This window comes from Lactuca sativa, chromosome 5 (assembly GCF_002870075.4).
Source record: "Lactuca sativa cultivar Salinas chromosome 5, Lsat_Salinas_v11, whole genome shotgun sequence".
NCBI lineage: Eukaryota > Viridiplantae > Streptophyta > Magnoliopsida > Asterales > Asteraceae > Lactuca > Lactuca sativa.
In genome coordinates, this window is record NC_056627.2 from 1393635 (window position 1) to 1414215 (window position 20581).

Consider the following 20581-nt stretch of genomic DNA (forward strand, 5'->3'; position numbering starts at 1 on the left):
GCTCAGTGACTCATCAATCATGGAGTCCGCCACAACGTAAAAGTCCCTATTCCCGAGTCATCGAGGAAGAGGACTATAATCAGAAGTCGGGGAACAAGAGGAAAAAGTAGCGAACAACACAAGACACCCCGCAAGAGCAACAAGCGAGTACCATGTACGCCGCAACGACGCCTACTGCTTCAGCACCTGCCAGTCGATATGCTGGAAACCTCCCAAGGTGGGGAAAGTGCAACTTTCACCACACCGGAGTATGCCGGGAAATGCAGTGTCTGAACTGCCACAGAAAGGGACACACAGTCTGTTTCTGCAGGGCACCGGCTCAACCGATCTCCCAAGTCCTCAGAACTAAAGAAAACCTAGCCTGTTACGGTTGTGGTGAGACTGGACACCGTCAGAGGGACTGCCCGATAATAAGGAACTCAGGAGCGGATGGACGCATTCTGATGATCACCGCAGGAGAATCTACCCCAGAGTCGACGTCAAGTAGTGGTACGTTTTCAAAATAGTAGTTACTTTTAAAATTAATTTATATTCATATAAGATTAAAATTTGGGGATGACACTTAAAAGTAACTATAACAACTCACATGAAATAGGTCGTAATATTCAAGAGAACTAAAGGATCCGTTAGAGAAGCTATTATGGCTCACCGTATACCTCAGGGTGGTGCGCAACTAAGATGTTGAAGACTTAGAGTGAGTGACTCCGCTTAGGTCCCCTATCCTTAATTGGTTGAGGATTTGAGGTAGAGATACTCAGTCGACTGCCTAGCTCATCTTAAAAATTCACAGCTGGTATATGACGGGTGATGGTAGTGGTAGCACGGGGGATTTTGGTATAAAAGTATCCCTTCAGTTAATAAAGCACTTTTGTTCGTACATATGCGCACATAGCGGTACTATACGTAGGAGTGTTAACTTCACATAGAAAACAGGAAACACGAGAACAGTTACAAGGAGTACATTGTTGAACATACTAGGAGGTATAGTACCAAGCATAACAGGGATACATCATCGTTTATCAGACGTTTCTTTCATTTGACCAAAACTTTGTTCGGTATAGAGTCCGTTGTTTTTCTTTCGTCATGAGTTGGCATGGTCCTCACCATACTGAGTTCATATGTTTCTATCGCCTCGATCGGCAAGTTCTCGAACTTTCGTCATTCGTATCGAAGTTCCGACCTAAACCTAAACTTTATCTTTCGCATTCTAAACCCCCGAAGTACTCGTGCGAAGAGTACTTTGTCCTCCGAAGCCTTATCGTCAGACATCCGCAGACCGTCACAAAATACCACTCGTCCAGCAGACCAAGTTCGAGCATAGAGGCTATGGACGAATACAGCCCGCCTATTAATTTTGAATGTATACGCAAGGGTGGTATATGAGTGTGATTACGCAGATCTAGTATGTGTGTTTCCTCCCTATCTCCTGTTTCCCCATTGGGTTGTCGACCTGGGGCAGAGTCGCACATCTGACAGTCATACTAATCTTAATCATATACGGCTTGTATACGTGAGATAAAGATAGATGGACCAAGTATGAATCCTATCAAGAACACCAGGGCAAAGTTGCCAGGTCTATGAATGAGTATTCTACAAAGCAGATAAGCTCAACCCCAGTAGTAATGTTAAAAGAGCGAATTTCGGGACGAAATTCATTCTAATGGGGGGATGATGTGACAACCCAAAAATTTCCATCCGGTAAAACCATCCACTACAATTGAAGTCAAATCTGTATCTACTAACTTTCAAACTTTTGGGATAAGTTTGAGAGTTTTAAGGTTAGTGCTCCAGAGGATATCAGGAGAGAGGATACACTAGGGTTTAGTACGTAACAATAAGTGTCCAAAACTTCTAGAGTTTGGAATATTACAGTCCAAAAATGGTATTCGGACCGAAAACCCTCAAGGCTATATAAGGAAAACTTATCCATTTGGAATTCATTTATTACATTTCCATCTAGAGAAAAGTCGATTTCTCTCTCAAGGATCTTCACCCGATCACCCCCAACTGTAAGTACTTCAACCTAGAGTGTATTTAAGTGTGTTATATGCTATAATAACATGAAAAATCAAGCCAAAACACCAAGGAAATGGTGTTCACGGCCCAAGTTCTTCTTGAACCGTGAAAACTAATTTTGAGGGCCAAAGTGTGCCCAATGTCCCTCCAAGTCTTGGAACAGAACCTACAGACTACCATGACTTGTTTAGACCTCAAAATCATTAAGAAACAAAGGCTAGAAGTGAGTTCACGGACAAGTAAGTTCGTGGACCGTGAACTCCATTTTTGGGTGCCAAAATGCCCTAAATGCCTTCCTAAAGCCAAGAGACTAGCGTAGCACTTTACCTTGATGTGTCTAGGACCCAAAACAATCAAAATACCAACACCCATATGTGTTTATAGCCTCAAACACATGACCAAATGGTCCATGGGCCATAAACTCAAGTTAGGGGTGTTTTGATGTCACAAACACTTCCTAAGGCTTAGGCTTGAATTTAGGATACTTCCTTAAGACCTTTAGGACCCTCATAAACATAAATGGCCATGAGTTTACGGCAGTAAACTCATTAGGGCCGTGAACTCCTTAAAAACTCCAAAGAAAGTGGTTTTTCTTCATCCTAGGATAGAGCTAAGGTCCCTAAATCATTCCCTAGCCTTCAACCTAGCATTCACACATGAGTAGCCATGAGTTTACGGCCATAAACTCCCTTGGACCATAAACCCATGGTATTAAACTCATGTGTGTGCCTTATACCTTCCTATGTTGAATCACATGTGATTCCAACACTTGGTCAAGGTGTTTCCTAGTCCCGGAAGGTGTTTCCTTTCATATAGATGTTATAAACACTATATTCATGTCAATATGTGTCCTTATATGTCATTTAGGACTTATTGTGTCTCGGGACTTCATTCGTGGAACTTCTCATCCGTACGAGCATACCGGTTTGAATCACCCACATCAGGTGAGTTCATACCCCGTAATGAATCTTTTAACTATTTTAACTGTTTTAAGGGGGGAATACAAGTTGAACACAATGATAATTGTGTAAATGTTTGTTATAAACATCTTTCAAAATGTTACTTATGTTATTTATAAGTTGTCAATACATTCCAAAACTCTTTTAAAGGTTATGTTACTTTATAGTTATACAAAACTCCGTTTTTAAAGTATAAGCATAACTTAGTAAATAAATGAGTCTTTTTAGTGACAGTACAGTTAGAACACTAGTAAACTATTATAGGAATAGTTTAGGAGAATGCTATTCATTACTTCTAGTACAATGAAGCACCCAAAGAGTCAGTTCAGTTCACGAGTCTATACAAATACAATACGCTTACGTGAATACTTTTACATAGATACACTTACATGGAATACATTTACATAAGTACAATAACAATACACGATAACATAACAGAACATAATAAGCTGCTATAGCATGGAACAAGCTCAGGATCTAACTATACCAATGAATCACTTCTTCATTAGTGATAGTTATATTGGGTATACATGATCATAGTAATGTGGATGTTTGCGGCTTGAACTCATTCAGGGGTCGCGTGAAGTTCCTGGAATCTCTTGATAAGGGAGCGTCTAGCATAGGATCTAGCCATCACATTATGCCTTAACCCTCAATTAAGGCAAAATAGTACTAAAAGTAGCCACTTATTACAAATACTACGATACTTACACTGTCAATACGACAATTACAGAAGGATATAAAATTCCAGATTCAATATTATTAATACCTTTCCCATGTGTAATATTCACATAATCGATGAGGTAGATTAGATTAAATTAATAATAGTTGTACAGTCGGGTCTTGGTAAAAGGGTACTTTCAAAACAGTCGAGTCTTGGTAGAAGGCTACTTTCAAAATAGTCGAGTCTTGGTAGAAGGCTACTTTCAAAACAGTCGAGTCTTAGTAGAAGGCTACTTTCAAAACAGTCAAGTCTTGGTAGAAGGCTACGTTTAAAGGTTAGGATCATAATGCTAACGTTATGATTCCTTAATGTATACGCTATAGGATACATATATGCCAGTAGAATCCGACAGCTAATAGGATGTGTGCTCTTCGCTGTAAGTCCTGTTGCCGTTTGATGTGGGCTTACACCGAGGTCACCCAATCTATTATCTACCCAAATCTATATATATCTATGCTCAGTATACATTAATTCATCATAAGGGTACCAGGTATGGATCAGGTCATAGAACATAGAGTCAACGCACAGTTATTCTAGTACAAAACTTACTTTTCAAAGTTAGTACTTTTGGTATACAAAACCAGCGATTTCCCAGTTAAGGGCTTAATCCATTTTATTAAGCCAATACAGTTTTAAAGACTTTAGGTGAGTTAACTCTATAACATCTTAGTTTATACACCATGGTTATATATAAAATTAATATCCAATAGATAGCTAAATGTGTGTTTTCCCCCGACGTCGTGTTCCCGTTGGATGTGGGCTTAGGGCAGATTCCCCCCATTAACTATCTACCCGATATCAGATTATATATAGCAGTATAAATGAAGCCATTATAAAAGTAACCACCGTAGTCATTATTTTACTATAAGAAATATAGGTTTTCTTAAAAGAACTCTCCATTTGATATAAAGGAACCATTACAAATAACTCCATGAGTAACAAGTGAATACACCAAGGTTATATATGACAACGATCTAACAACCAATGGAATGTGCGCTATCCGCCTTACTTGTTGTTCCCCGTTGGGTTGTGAGTTTAGGGCAGATGCGCACAATCGATTGTTTATTTACTCTAAGTATATATAACTTGTACACACTTAGTACACATAGAAATGCTTGTAGTGTCATTTTACTTAACTTTCATTCAAGTAGGAAATATAGGATTTTATAGAGGAACAGACAAACTTTTCAAAATATAACTTATAGCTTACATCACTTTTACATATACATTTGTAACCACATTTTACAGCGTACAATACTTTTACATATACATTTTCAACAACACTTTACAGCTTACTCACAACATTAAAATCTTATGAACCCACCAGCTTAATTGCTGACCAACTCTTTCAAATAACTTGTATTCTCAGGAGGCTATTAGACAAGTACTCGTGCTGGGAATTTAGAAGATGGAGCATTACAGCTTCAAGTCTTGTTTTCGTTATTTGTTTATGACTTCTATGCTTTGTGAACACATACATTGTAAACACTTTCTTTCTTAATGAAATGGTTGTTCATTACTTGCTTACCATATACATATCTCATGATACTAAACATGACGTCCTCCACCCCCGAACGTTTCCGCCGTTCCGGTTTTGGGGTGTGACATGATCCATGAGGTACCTCAAACTCTTGTGATCCATGTAAATGGTACAACAGACCCCATAAAGGTAATGTCTCCAAATCTTGAGGGCAAACACCACTGCCCCCAACTCTAAATAATGTGTAGGATAGTTAGCCTCGTGAGGCTTCAACTGTCTTGAGGCGTAAGCTATCACACGTCCTTGCTGCATCAGCATTGCTCCCATACCTGTAATTGAAGCATCACAATAGACTACAAAATTCTCTACTCCCTCTGGCAGGGCAAGAATTGGTTCCTCACACAATCTCTGTCTAAGGGTCTCGAATGCTGCCTGCTGCTCAGGCCCCCAACGAAACACCACTGACTTCCTAGTCAGTTGGGTAACCGGTACAGCTATCTTGGAGAAATCATGGATGAATCTCCTGTAGTACCCTGCGAAACCTAGGAAGCTCCGAATCTCAGATGGAGACTTCGGGACCTCCCACTGCATCACGGCCTCTATCTTGGCCGGATCTACTAGAATACCCTTCTGGTTGACGAGGTGACCAAGGAATTGCACCTCGCACAACCAGAACTCGCACTCGGAGAACTTCGCAAAAAGTCTCTCCCTCCTTAAAGTCTCTAGCACCTCCCTCAGGTGCTCCTCGTGCAGCTCCTGGGTCTTGGAATAAACCAAGATATCATCAATGAACACTATCACAGACCGATCCAACATCGGTCTGCACACGCGGTTCATGAGGTCCATGAACACGGCTGGAGTGTTGGTGAGCCCGAACGGCATCACTACAAACTCATAATGACCATAACAGGTCCTGAAAGTAGTCTTCTACACATCCTCATCTCTGACTCGCATCTGATGATACCCAGAGCGTAAATCGATCTTGTAAAATCAAGACGCACCATGCAGCTGATCAAATAAATCATCTATCCTTGGGAGTGGGTAACGGTTCTTCACCATTACCTTATTCAACTCCCAGTAATCTATACACATGCGGTGCGACCTGTCCTTCTTCTTTACAAACAAAATCGGTGCTCCCCAGGGCGAACTGCTTGACCTGATAAAACCCTTGTCTAGCAGCTCTTGCAGCTGCGTAGACAACTCCTGCATCTCTGGGGGAGCCAACCGATACGGTGCCTTGGCTATCGGAGCCGCACCAGGGATCAGGTCAATCCTGAACTCGACCTGCCTCTCGGGAGGTATTCTAGGCAAATCCTCTGGAAATACATCCGGGTAGTCTCGCACTACCGGAACATCTTCAACTGACATCTTGCCCTTCTCCTGGGCATCTACAACATAGGCAATATAACTAACGCAACCCTGTTGGAGGTAGCACCTCGCTCTCGCTGTTGAACACAGAACTGGTCCGCGCTGTGGCTTCTCGCCCTGAATCACTAACTCTCCCCCACTAGAAGTGCGAACCCTCACCAACTGCAGCTCATAATCTATCACCGCCCCATTGGGGCTCAGCCAATCCATGCCTACTATAACCTTATTCCCTCACAGGGGAATAGGGACCAAGTCCACCGGAAACTGCTCATCGAATAATTAAAGAGAACATCCTTTATGTACCCTTGCAACCCTAACGGTCCTATCAACTGCTATCTCAACCTCAAGTGGATAGTGTAGCTCCCCTGTAGCTCTTCTAAACCTCTTGCTAAGCGCAAGAGAGACGAATGATCGGGTAGCCCCCGAATAAAACAATACTATAGCGGAAATGCCGTTCACTAAGAACGACCCTATACAAAACATATAACCATAAGAAACAAATAAATAACAAACATAGTGATAAGGGAGAAATACATACTCGTCGCCACATTAGGAGTCGCTCGCGCCTCCTCTGCCGTCAGCTGAAAAGCCCTACTCTTCGCCACCGACGTCTCAACTCGGCCCTGACGGCCATCCGTAATCCTCAAAGTAGCAGGAGCAGGTGCTAACACCTTCCCCGCAACAGCTAAACTCGGACACTAGGACTTTTTATGTCCCCTCGGATTGCACTGGAAGCAAATCAGATCTGATGCAGCAACGGCGGTAGTAGTGACTGTACAATCTCTGATCATATGCCTAGTCCAGCCACACTTGTAGCAGCCGTCACTCCCTGCCTTGCACGCCCCATCGTGCAATCTCCCACACTTGCCACACCGACCACGGCTCTGCTGACTCCTAGCTCTGTGATCTGAACCCTTGGGCTTTTTGCCCGAACTCCCTGAACCTGGAGCCGCCTCCGGCTTCCTCTTTCTCTCCATCTCAAGGTCAATCTCTCTCTCTCTCTCTCTCTCTCTCTCTCTCGCCCTAGCAATCATGTCATCCAGCGTTTTACAGCTGGACCGACTCACGAACTAGCGGATATCACTCCGCAGCATCTCATGATAACGAGCCTTCTTCATTTCCTCATCAGTCGCATACTGAGGAACAAGAAGAGCCCTCTCCCTGAACTTGGCAGTAATCTCCGCCACTGTCTCTGTAGTCTGGGTAAGATCCTGAAACTCTCTGGCCAACTACTGCACCTTAATGACCGTTGCGAACTCAGCTCTGAACCTGGTAGTAAAATCAACCCAGGTCATAGCATCCAAAGTTGCGTCATCCCCAATGGCATGTCCGACCTCCTCCCACCAACCCCGTGCCCTGTCCTTCAGAAGACAGGACGCCAATCTGACTTTGTCCACCTCGGGACATCTGCTTTTGCGGAAAGCGTTGGTCACATCCGCCAACCATCTAGTACTTGCTATGGGGTCCCGCGCCCCGTGGTAATCTGGAGCTCCACATGCACGGAACTCCCTGAAAGTAAGCGTGCACGACCCCATCATGGCCGCTACCTCAACACGGAAAGTGCTCAACCTCTCGTCCATCAACTCTAAGATACCCTCCTTGATCGAACCGAAGATCACAGGAGTCTGCTCAAGTATGGTGCGAGTAATCTCTGAAGAGAGAAACTCCCTAGTTTGCTCATCCAACTGCCCAACCTCCGGGCCTGATCCTAATCCCCCTCCGGCATCACAACTGTCGGCTATTGGCCTAGGGCATAATACCACCATTGTGAAAACACATCATAATAAACTTCAAGAACATAGATATATCTCGAGGGATCACTACTATCACAAGTTTCCTTGTCTCATCTCAGCTTTCCTTGATTCGAGTACGGATCCTCTGCTTTCAGTAGTACGGGCCCATACTACCTTCCACGTCTATCCGTACTTTCCTCAAGTATTGCCTTGACTCCACCAAGTCAATACTACTACTACTAATCTCTGCTACTCCCATCCTAGGCTAGCCCTAGGGAAATCTCTAACTCTACCCAATCCAGTCCTCAGCTGATGAAGGCCCCCTTGTAATGCCAATTAGCCATCACCTGAATACCATCACATGTGGTGAGGCTCAGATAATCCTTCGAGTAAAAGGCTCGTCCCTACAATGGTTAGACTCATACAAGAGCTGCGTAGTAGGGACAAGTCTAGCCCTCTAAGATTATTCAATCCTGTTCGCATATGACGTGACGTATTCACCTAATGGCTAAATCCATCACCCAGAGCCCCACAAATCACAAAGCAAGCAGCATTCAGACATAGGAAACTACTCAGGCATCTATCCTCATAACAAGGAACTGTACTGGCATACAATGCTAAGCTCATACTATCAGGCATAACCTAAACAGGCTATCCTACTGTTGTCCACTCAAAACTAGCATGCAATTCTCATAAAGTTGAACACATATAGCAGGCACATAAGGCATCCTCCTAAATCCTTAGTCCTATTCTAGCATGCTGTTCTACTGAAACTGAAACTGATAAGCATAGCATAAACTTGTATGGGTAATTTGGGAGTACTTACTTGAGCTCGGCTGATCGCATGCACCACAACCTTTTCCTTTTCTCAAAACTCTTTCTCTTTTTAGGTTTTCTTTATCAAAAATCTTTTTGAAAACACTTTTGAAAATCCTTCTACCATTTCCTCAGTTTGAGTCCAGTCACACCCGAGAGTGTGTCTGAATCTCTCAAACCAAGGCTCTGATACCAACTTGAAACATCCCAAAAATACGACCCAAATTTTTTTGTTTTTAGATAATAATAAAAGTCATAACACTGAATGTCATATAATAAAAACCATACGTCGGGTATCTCAAAAGACCTAATAAAAGTGTCGTATCAAAAACTGTATCAAATCATGTCTAAATATATGAAAAAAACTCCCAGGAATAAAGCTGAAGCTGTGGTGTGTGCGATGCCATCATCTCAAGCTCTTCCCTTTACTTGCGGAAGTACCTGAAACCAAAACTGAAACTGTAAGCACAAAGCTTAGTGAGCTCCCCCAAACCACCACATACCATACAAACAAATAAACAACTACTGGGCCCTGCCCACTGCATCGGACCGAAGCCCGGAAACTGCATCGGACCAAAGTTCGGAACTAACCAGGGCCCTACCCTCTGCATCGGACCGAAGTCTGGAACTAACTACCTCGGACCAAAGTCCGGAACTAACTGCATCGGACCGAAGCCCGAAACTGACTGCACCGGACCGAAGTCCGGAACTACTGAACATAGCATAGCATACACATATCAACTAGCATAACAACATAGGCTGCATACTGAGTCGGGCCGTACCCGAAACACATCATACACAAAACCTGTCTGAGCCACGAAGGCATCAAACATTCTAACTACTACATCGGACCAAGGTCTGGAAACTACTACTAATTAAATGGGTCGGCATTGTGGCCTTAGACCCGTTCCTACTGGAAGAAAAATCACCTTGTAGCCTAGCTGCTGAAAGAACTGCTCCGGAATCTGTCTGTTGCGGCTCCGCTTTCACCCCGGCTACAATTTCCATAAGTACCCTCAATCAAATACTGATAATAATACTGAGAGTAAAATGACTATCTTAACCCTAGTCAAAGTCAACCTATTGGTCAAAGTCAACATTCAGTTGACCTAACTCGTCGAGTTGCGTCACCAACTCGTCGATTCCTTACTCTCACTTTCTTGCTTCTGCTCGCTACTACTCATCGAGCATGGCATAGACTCGACGAGTTCCTCTTCGATACTAACACTCAGTCAATCTGCATCCAACTCGCCGAGTTGTATGATCAACTCGTCGAGTTCTCCTTCAATACATGAACACTCTGACTGTGACTCGTCGAGTTGTATGAACAACTCGTCGAGTCTGCTCTTGAGGCATGAAGATTGCCTTGGACTCGCCGAGTCAGGGCATTGACTCGCCGAGTCCTTCCATGAATGAGTCTAACCTCCAACTCACTGAGTCCATCTCTTACTCACTGGTTCCACTCGGAATAACTCGAAAAGGGGAAAACAGGGGACTCGCGACTCGACTCGTCGACTCTGAAGAACGACTCGCCGAGTCGTATACATGCAATCACTATATACTTGATTCTGCTTGAATCCAATTCGTTCCATTCGTATATCTGGGTTCTAAGGGCTTGTTTAACATGTAAAGTTTCCAACTTTATGTGTAAATAAACACCAAATGAAGGTTTTAAGGCTCAAAACACACTATAAGAGTAGATATAGGGCTTTCATGCAATATGGCTCCATAAAGGTATTAGATCTAGGCTTCTGGAACTCAAACATAGCTAGATCCGAAGGCTATTCATCTCAATGTCTCCTCTATGCTACTACCAAGCCAAGAAATGGTTTAATAATGGCTTTAATGGTGTTCCAATGAGGATGAGGATTAAAGCATAGAAACAGAAAAGGGTCGGGTTATACCTTACTATACTCTAAAAAGCCACAAAGATCTTGGATCTCCTTCTTCTCCTCTTGATCTACCTTTACTTCTTCTCTCAAGATCTTCAAAGAATCACACCAAATCACACAAAATGCTAAGAGAGTTCTAGGGTTTCGAGAAGGATGCTCTGGGGGAAATGGGGGCTGACTTGGTGTCCCAAAAAGTTGATTAAATTGGGTGCAAACCCTTGAAATTAGGGTTTCATCCAGACCGGCGGACTCGCCGAGTCGCCAACTTAAACGTGCTCAAAATCCCGACTCTACTCAACGAGTCTGGCTACTGACTCGTCGAGTTCCTCCTGAAAACTTGAAAAATAATTATCTAAATAACATACCAGAATTTGGGGTGTTACAGGTATGTGGTAGTTTGCGGGAGCTCACTAAGCTTCGTGCTTACGGTTTTCAGTTTTGGTTTCTGGTACTTAGTTTTTAAAAGAGGATCTCAGGAAGATTGCAGTGCACACACCATTTGTTCAGCCTGGGATGTTTATACTCTGATATATTTGACAGTTCTTAAGATATTTTGAGATACATTCTTTATGATTCTTATATGATGTTTGATGAATATGGTTTTATTACTAGTTTAAAACGAAATTTTCAGACTGTATTTTTGGGGTGTTTCATATACCTATAAAAATTTCCCACATAAATAAATATTAAATATGTTTAATGGTTAATAATGTATTTAAGTTGTCGATTTGCAATTTTGTTAAATGTAAACAACCTTGGAACATAAGATATTTCCTTTTTTATACACTTATCACTATAGCATTGATAAACCACACTTTCGTCACCACTTTCTGGACCGCTGAACACATTCCTTGCATCAACTTTCTTTCCACGGTTTGCACATGCATTGTAGTACCAATCAATATCTTGTTGAATCCCATAATTGGTCCCAACAATGATGAATCTCCCAACCTAAAAAAAATATAGAATACAAAAAGATAATTAAAATCAATATAATTATAATATTCGTCAATTAGAAAATAAATGCTATTAAGATGACTAAAATTTTCACATACCTCTTGTGGTTCTAGCAAATCGACAACATTTTTAGCATTATGACTGATCAAAAAGTCATCATATTCAAAATTTGATTGAGAGGTATCAACAGTCGAAGAATAAGAAGAAGGGTTTTGAAGTCCTTATAGACCAACCAAGCCGTGTTTTATTAAGGAGATTAATTATTAAATTAGTAAAATTATTAAAAGAAACAAAAAAAAATGAATTATTAAAATAGTTTGTTACCTATCTGTGAAGGTAACAATATCCGAGAGATCAACATTTATGAACATCCGAGTGTGATCAAAATGACTGTTAACGGAAGGTAGTCCTGATAAAAAAAAACAAAATAAAATACTCATAAAAATGATTAATATAAAAGCATAAAATATGGTTGCTTTGTATAAAAAATACCGTTATAGACATTAATTTTTGCAAACTATAATAGAACAATCACACGACCAACTTGTTTATGAGCTTCAACATAAGAAATCAATTAGTATGCAATATCTCCAAACAATGTCACGTTAACCTACAAACCTCTGCAAAAATAATAATGGTTAAATAAATATATAATACAAAAAGAACACATGCAAAGTGTAAAGTAGTAAATATAATATAAGAAAAGTTATGGTTACTCTAAGTTTCGGATCTGTAAAGGTAGTCTATGTCTGGATTTGTTGACATCACGTGAATCAAGCTTTCCTAATGAAACAACTTCACCAATAACATCTAGAAGAAGATAATGCAATATGTCAAAATAATGTAAGCTTAAAGAATTAAATATAATATACAATCAAGAAGGGGAAAAATTACCAATTGAGTCATTAGATGTAGTTGTTGTAGAGATAATTGTTTCAAACGAAACACAAGAAAATTTGTATGTTGTTTTGGACTGAAAGTGTAGACACTCATTCACAGTTATTCTTCCATGAAAGTTTAACTTGTCCTTTACATCACTTATTTTAAAAGTGTATCTGTTAGGAGAGATAGTGGGGGATCGGATGTAAACAAATTGATCTTCTTTCAGTTTCGATTCAAACCTTTGAAAATCTCTTGGATAGACACTTGCTCGGATTTTAGTACACTATTCACATAGGTTAAGAATATTATATAATGTTAAACAGTTGTATTTTAATAAACATAAATTGGTTAACAGTGATTTTGAATAATGTTATTGGAATAGTAGATTTTACCATCTCATCCATCAATATCAACTCAATTGATTTGACTATAGTGCGGTTAACATCTAAAATTGATTTCCATAGCCAGATGATAAACACTTTAGGTGTGTAATCATCATTCATATTGTCCAAGTTTTTAATCAAAGTGATGTTTCTATCTGTCATTGTCACTATAACATCAAGACACATAGAATAATAAGAAGAACAATGGAAGAAAATTACACACAGAAATATAAACACACATAAGACTACCATTATGTCTCTAGAGTACTAATAATATAAGAACAACAACCACAAACTGAAATATAAAGTTATCTCGTTGGACTGATGAATGTGTAAAATAAGAGAAAAAGGATTAATGGTCATTCTTAATGAGATAAAATTACCATTATGTCCCTAGAGTAGTAACAATAAGAAGAACAATCACAAACTAAATTAATGCAATAAAGTATATTCAAACAAGAAAATAAAACACAAGCACACATACAAGCACAAACTCTATGTCCCTGTACAGAAAATTACCATTATGTCCCTAGACTATTAAAATAAAGCATATTCAAACAAATAAAATTAATGAAATTTAGGTTTCGAATAAGATGTTACTAAGGTCTAAGGACATATCTCGATTTTATAACTCATATATATGAATCAAAATATTCCAAGGAAAACAACATAAAATATTGAAGATCTTGTTAAGTAAATGAACAAGTTATTTTTCAGTAATTATTTCTTGTCTTTGTTGGAATCAGAAATTAGTTAGAAATGTTTAAGCTAACATAAAAAATTAAAATAAAGCATATTCAAATAAATAAAATTAATGAAATTTAGGTTTCAAATAAGATGTGAGTAAGGACATATCTCGATTTTATAACTCATATGTATGAATCAAAGTATTCCAAGGAAAACAATATAAAATATCGAAGATCTTGATAAGTAAATGAACAGGGTATTTCTTAGTAATTATTTATTGTCTTTGTTGGAATCTGAAATTAGTCAGAAATGTTTAAGCTAACATATAAAATTAAAAATCACTCATGTTCATGAAGCATTTTGTTTATATTCAAGTGACTTATGAAGGAGTTGGTGAAAAAGGGTATCAGGGAGAAATGTTTCACGTTGGGAATGAAAAGAAAGAAACATAATCAGTTCTGGAAGAAGGGTACAATAGTCATTTATATATACTTCAAATAGTTCATTCTGCACTTAATGGGAACGAAAATTACCATTATGTCCCTATATAGAAAATTACCATTGTGTCCCTGGACTACTAAAATAATGCATATTCAAACAAAGAAAATAAATAACTGGAATATATGAAATATATCTCAAAAGAAACCATTGTATAATTCCACTTGGCAAGTAAGACCCTTTTGTACTATTGAAAACGACAACATAATTACCCGTTTAACTGATTTATTCAATGCTTTTCGGAAGGAACCAAAAGGATAGCCAACGACCTATAGCCCTAAGAGACTGATGTATAAATATGATCTGCAATTTGCAAATTGCAGAGCTAATTCTTACAGTTACATACAACTATTATATTGTATTACCAATCTTTATACTAAGCCATGATAAAAAACAACATTCAAGAATGATGAGTGTACCAAATAGATTATGCAAAAGTCGGAGTATCTTTAGACATACAAGTTGTTGGTCTTCTTTCCTGCGGAGTGTCGTATTTCATAAAGGAACGGTTATTCAATATGTATGAAGTTTAAATAGAACAAAATATGATTAAAATGAGTAATTAAATCAAATTAATTGCAATTGATATCATACCATATATACGAAATCGGATACCATAATAACCTGCTATTAATCGGGTATGTAACTTAAACATGTACAGTTGTATTCTTTGAATATAATGAATTGCTTTATTGAATAGAAGGTGAAACAAAATAGGGCGTGATTTATTGAATAGAAGATGAAACAAAATAGAGACAAAATTAGTATTTAACTTTGGTAGAATTGGGTGGTTTTAAAGGGCACGTTGACATAGTAGTTTTGTTTATTAGATAGCGAGATTAGTGGACATGTAATATGCATACAATATTAAGTAAACAAAAATTGATATAACTTAGTTCCTTAATTTAACGATTGAGTCCGTTTTACACGTTATGTTGCAAACTAAAAGGAATAGAATGTAACTTTATGAACATAAAAGGTAGGGATGAGCATCAGAACCGGGTACCTGCTTTTGGAACCGGAACCGCATCAGAACTGCCGGTTTTGAAACGAGAACCGCCTTAAGCGGTTCCGATTCCGGTTTTCGTTTTTTCGGAACCGCTACCCGCCGGGTACCCGCCGGAACCGGTTTATATATATATATATATATATATATATATATATATATATATATATATATATATATATATATATATATATATATATATATATATATATAATTTCATATAAATGTGTGTTACTTAGACCGATTTAGAATATATTGGTCCGATTTTGTCCGTCTTTGGTCCAAATTGATTTGATTTGGATCGAACTAAATTGCGGTTTTGTCGAAAAAAGTTAACAAAATTAATGCGACCGGATTACCCGCTTCCGGAACCGGAACCGCCGGTTCCGAGGCTGGTTCCAAACATTTAAGAACTGCCTAGAACGGTTCCGGTTCCGGTTCTAACTTTCTAGAAACCGCCGGTTCCGGTTCCGGTTCCAGTTCTCACCAAATAAGGCGGGTACCCACCTATGCTCATCCTCGCAAAAGGGCTAAAAGGGAAATTTATGTGTTGGTTCAAATACCAAATAGAGATTAGAGGCTGTTAGACAACCCAGAAGAAGCAATACCAAATTCCGATACCGTCGGCGTCCGACTGACAGTGGACCCACATCAAGAATCAAGCGGACGTCTTCCGCCCACCTCAGCTCCTTCTCCGGCACCCACATCACTGTATCACTTACTCGAAACTAAAAATCTCAAGAACGATGTCGAATTTGTTAAAGAAAGTGTGGGAATCGGTTTCAACTCGTTCGAATTCGAATTCGAGTAGAAGTAATGCAAACTGGAACTACGCAGGTCCATCTCATGTGTGTCTATCCTCCGATCAGAATGATCAGATGAATTATTGGTCGTCGACCGGGGAATTTGATAGGATTCCTATGGATATATTTATGCAAATCTTGAAGTTGCTTGCGCCGAAGGAGGTCGCTATGCTCACGGCAGTTTGCAAATCATGGAAATTAATCGTATCTGATAACAGGTTATGGGTGTCCTACCTCCAGAACCAGCATGTTCCTTGGGACTCTATTTTCTTTTCAGAAATTAGCTTGCGATCGGGTTATCCTCTTCAGTATGATTCTTATTTACCCTTTTAGTTTGCATCAATGAATCAATCAAACTTAATATATCTTCTCAACTATTTCTTTCTGTAAAATTTCATTTTTTGAAGCATCATTGAAAATAATTAATATGAAATTTGAAAGGAATATATGTTGATTGGTTTGGCATGATTTGTATTTATGGGTACCATCACTTAGTTAGTTATTGTTGTCGACAATCTTGTTTGTTTTGTGATTGTAGAACATATCCTTTTGAGATGCAATCATTTATGAAGATCTATGGTCAACGAGCACTATCCCCTGGAGCTGTAATCATTGATGGTGTGTATCTGTTTCAATATAATATATAAATGTAGAAGATGATCGGATGTCGGATAATGTTTGATGACTATGTAAGTTGATTCTGTTGCCTGCCTTGTAATTAATAAACACCTTCTTTTCTTGCCAAAGGTGGTTCTGGCTACTGCAAATTTGGTTGGAGCAAATTTGATTCTCCATCTGGGAGGTCGGCAACATTCTTGGTAAGTAAGTATGTGTTTGGATTTACTACTATTAATCAATGACTAGAATTCATATGCTTTATACAATAAACTAACTTTATTAGTATATGATATTTATGGCTTTGCATGTAGGAATTTGGTAATATCGAGTCTCCGATGTACTCAAGGCTTCGTCATTTTTTTGCGACAATCTATAGCAGGTGTTGAGGTTACCTTAATTAATTTGCTACAGCCTACACATCTCAACATGCAATATCTAAAAGTTTTAGATTTAAATGACACACAGGATGCAGGTGAAATCATCCACACAGCCGATTGTTGTCTCAATTCCAATCACCCAATACGATGGTATGCTTCTAACAATTGGTACATGTAGTAGATCAAGAAGAAAAACATGAAACTTGGTATCTAATAAAAAAAAAGACTGACTTTGTCTGACTAGATACTGAAGCTGCTAAAGCTGCCAGACGACAACTTAAAGAAGCCATATACTCTGCATTATTTGGCATGAATGTTCCGGCTGTTTGTGCAGTCAGCCAGGTTTTAATTCTTTGATTCCAAAACCAAAACTGCGATTAAGCAAGGAAACAGAAGGAGTGCTATTCCCCTGATGTTGTAATTGTATTATGTTAATTTCAGGCAACTTTAGCTTTGTTCGCAGCAAAAAGAAGTTCAGGAATCGTTGTGAATATAGGTTTTCATCAAACATCGGTTGTTCCAAGTATGCCATTTTTCATCTGCATATATATGGTTTAAGTTTGATGTGAGTTTGTGATATAAATTAAAAAATAAAATAAACATTATTTGCATGTCTAGTTTTACATGGTAAGATAATGCGCAAAGTGGGAGTGGAATCTGTGGGAGTTGGAGCTTTGAAACTTACGGGATTCCTTAGGGAGCAAATGATGCAAAGAAACTTACAGTTTGATTCGCTATACACTGTGCGCTCACTGAAAGAGGTAATTACAAAATTCCATTTGAAGTACCAAATATATTGTTTAAATAAACAAAAAAGTCTTATCATATATCGGGATTTATGTTTAATTTAGATATGTGGATGATGACATAATCACTCGAAATAAATGAAAGTCTTCACTTGGCAAGAGTGTCCAATTATACAACCTGATAAGGAGTTGACTGATAGGTGTAGGTTTAGGAAAAAATTTATTACATATTCTAAAAGTCAAGCGGTTGATTTGGGATGCAGAACCTGTGTTATGTAGCTGTTGACTATGAAGCGGAATTGTGCAAGGATGCAGAAGCATCATATGAAGTTGCGGCTGCAGGTTGGTTTACTCTAAAACAGGAGCGCTTTCAAACCGGAGAAATTCTCTTCCAACCACGTATCGCAGGAATGTATGTCTCTCATCACTCAATTGTTTTTTTTTTTCTTAGTGCATGACCTCTCAAGGATTTATTACTTTTGTCGCATCACTTTTCCCCTAACTTTTTATTTAGCATAAACCTTCTCCGGTGGTTCACATTTTCAAAATGTATTTTTTTTTTTTAAATAAACTAATTAATCTTTATCTATCTTAAATTTCAATATGGATATTTGAAAAAAAAAGTCTAAACCTATAGTGCATATTTCGTTTTTAGCTCATCACACAACATATGATGATATTCAAGTTGTTCGTTTGTCAAAATACTTATATCTTTGATCCTCTTTGAGACATACAAAGAGAGTTATTTTTGTTAATTAAATTTGTAAGAGTGTTTGGTTCATATTTTGGGGTGGTCGTTTTTTTCTTTCCCATTGGACACATAATGTATCCTTCTATAGACACCTAATGCTACAAACATACACAACTATTTATAAATACATTTGTTTTTATTTTGTATATTTAATTAAATAGATTAACTAATATAAAAATTAAAAATAGAGATTTAATATCTAAATATAACTAGGGTATAAAATGTAATGTGATTAAATTTAGGGACGAGAATAGACAAAATCCCATAAGATGATTAAAAGGTAAAAAGGTATTGAAAAGGTTATTCAATAAGCTAGCAAAGCATTGGAGATGGATGCTCTTATATATTGTGATTGTGATGGTATTCATTGAATCCAGGCGTGCAATGGGATTGCATCAAGCAGTGGCACTTTGTGTTGAACATTGTCATGCTGCTGAGTTGAGTGCTGATGAAAGCTGGTTCAAGACCATTGTCCTGGCTGGAGGAAGTGCATGCTTACCGGGACTACCAGGTATTATTATTATTATTATTATTTGATTTAATTATATGTAAATTGTAACCTGAAAAGTTACCTTCTAGAAATTATGTATATATTGATTATATCCCACATCCTGCAGAAAGATTAAAGAAGGAACTGCACCATCTTCTTGCCCCATCCATAGCTGATGGAATAAGAGTTATTCCACCCCCTTATGGTGCAAATTCTGCATGGTATGGGGCAAAGCTTCTTAGCAACGTGAGTTGTTAAAATATATTAATTCATGTCTGTCCCAGGGAGTCATGGAAATACGTGAAAAATAACATAAAACTTTTTTTGTGTTGGTGGGTGCAGCTGAGCACTTTTCCGAACTCGTGGTGCATCACCAAAAAGGAGTTTCGGTCCAAGGCAAGAAGAAACATTGTATGGTGAAGTTGATTGATGATCGAATGTTTGTTTTTATCACAATATAAATAGTATATATAAAGCCAGAAGCAAATTGTAGTAATATGAATGTAAAATCTAGCTACTTTTCTTTTTCTTCTTGTTGGAAAAATGCTCTCAAAATGATAGTACTCAAAATAAAAACACAATAATATACTCCAAAATCGGAGAAAAACCACCACTACGGATGTTCAAAATATCCAAAGCCGAAAAACTGATAGATTGTATTGATTTATTTTTAGGTTAATCGATATTTTTGACTTCTTTTTGGTTTGGTTAACCGAACCATTAGAGCGTTCATTTTCTCCATACAGTTATTAGTCATGGTTACGGAATAAAACAAAATTATTATCATTATTTTAGGTGGATGTTTAGGTAGAATTTAAAGTCAATATTGAATTATTACTTATGAGACCCAAGGGTATGGTGCACTTCATGCTATCAGGCTTTGCACTCTTGCGCTAACACCACACCGTCGAGTTCAATAGGTGCGGTGATGGTTTTCGTAGGAGTTGAGCTAACCGAGTGGGAAGTAGCTGTATGGTAACTTTTTGTTTTGTATTTTTTGTTTTTTTCCTCAAACCCTATAAATATCATTAACATTTTCTTTTTTATTTTTTCACCACAATGCAAATTCTCACAGCTTTAATATTTGTTTTCTCATCTTTTACAATATCATATTTAAGGATGTCTGAGTGGGCCACAAATGATATTGATTACAAGTTTGCTAAAACTGTGGTTTTGATTTAAGGCGAACGATATTAGCGTAAACCTATCATTAATGATGTACACAAATTGTATACATCATATGAAAGCAAGCATGGTTTCCATAAAATGCTAGATAGAATTGATTGTATATATTGGATGTGGCAGTGTGTCCTAATACATGGCGCAACCGATACATGTGGGGTGATCATAAATAACCAACAATAATTCTAGAAGCACTTATATCATACGATATTT

The 20581-nt window shown here is 38.4% G+C and overlaps 1 protein-coding gene across 1 annotated transcript; it reads left to right on the plus strand.

The window, feature by feature from the left end:
- Window positions 1-15965: 15965 nt before the first annotated feature.
- Window positions 15966-19799, plus strand: LOC111888697 (actin-related protein 8). Its single transcript, XM_023884823.3, has 12 exons — window positions 15966-16512; window positions 16743-16822; window positions 16952-17022; window positions 17134-17201; window positions 17288-17349; window positions 17444-17541; window positions 17641-17722; window positions 17818-17960; window positions 18209-18357; window positions 19074-19207; window positions 19314-19432; window positions 19529-19799. Exons 1-12 carry the CDS (start codon window positions 16148-16150, stop codon window positions 19604-19606), a joined length of 1449 nt encoding a protein of 482 aa, XP_023740591.1. The 5' UTR covers window positions 15966-16147; the 3' UTR covers window positions 19607-19799.
- The last annotated feature ends 782 nt before the right edge of the window (window positions 19800-20581 follow it).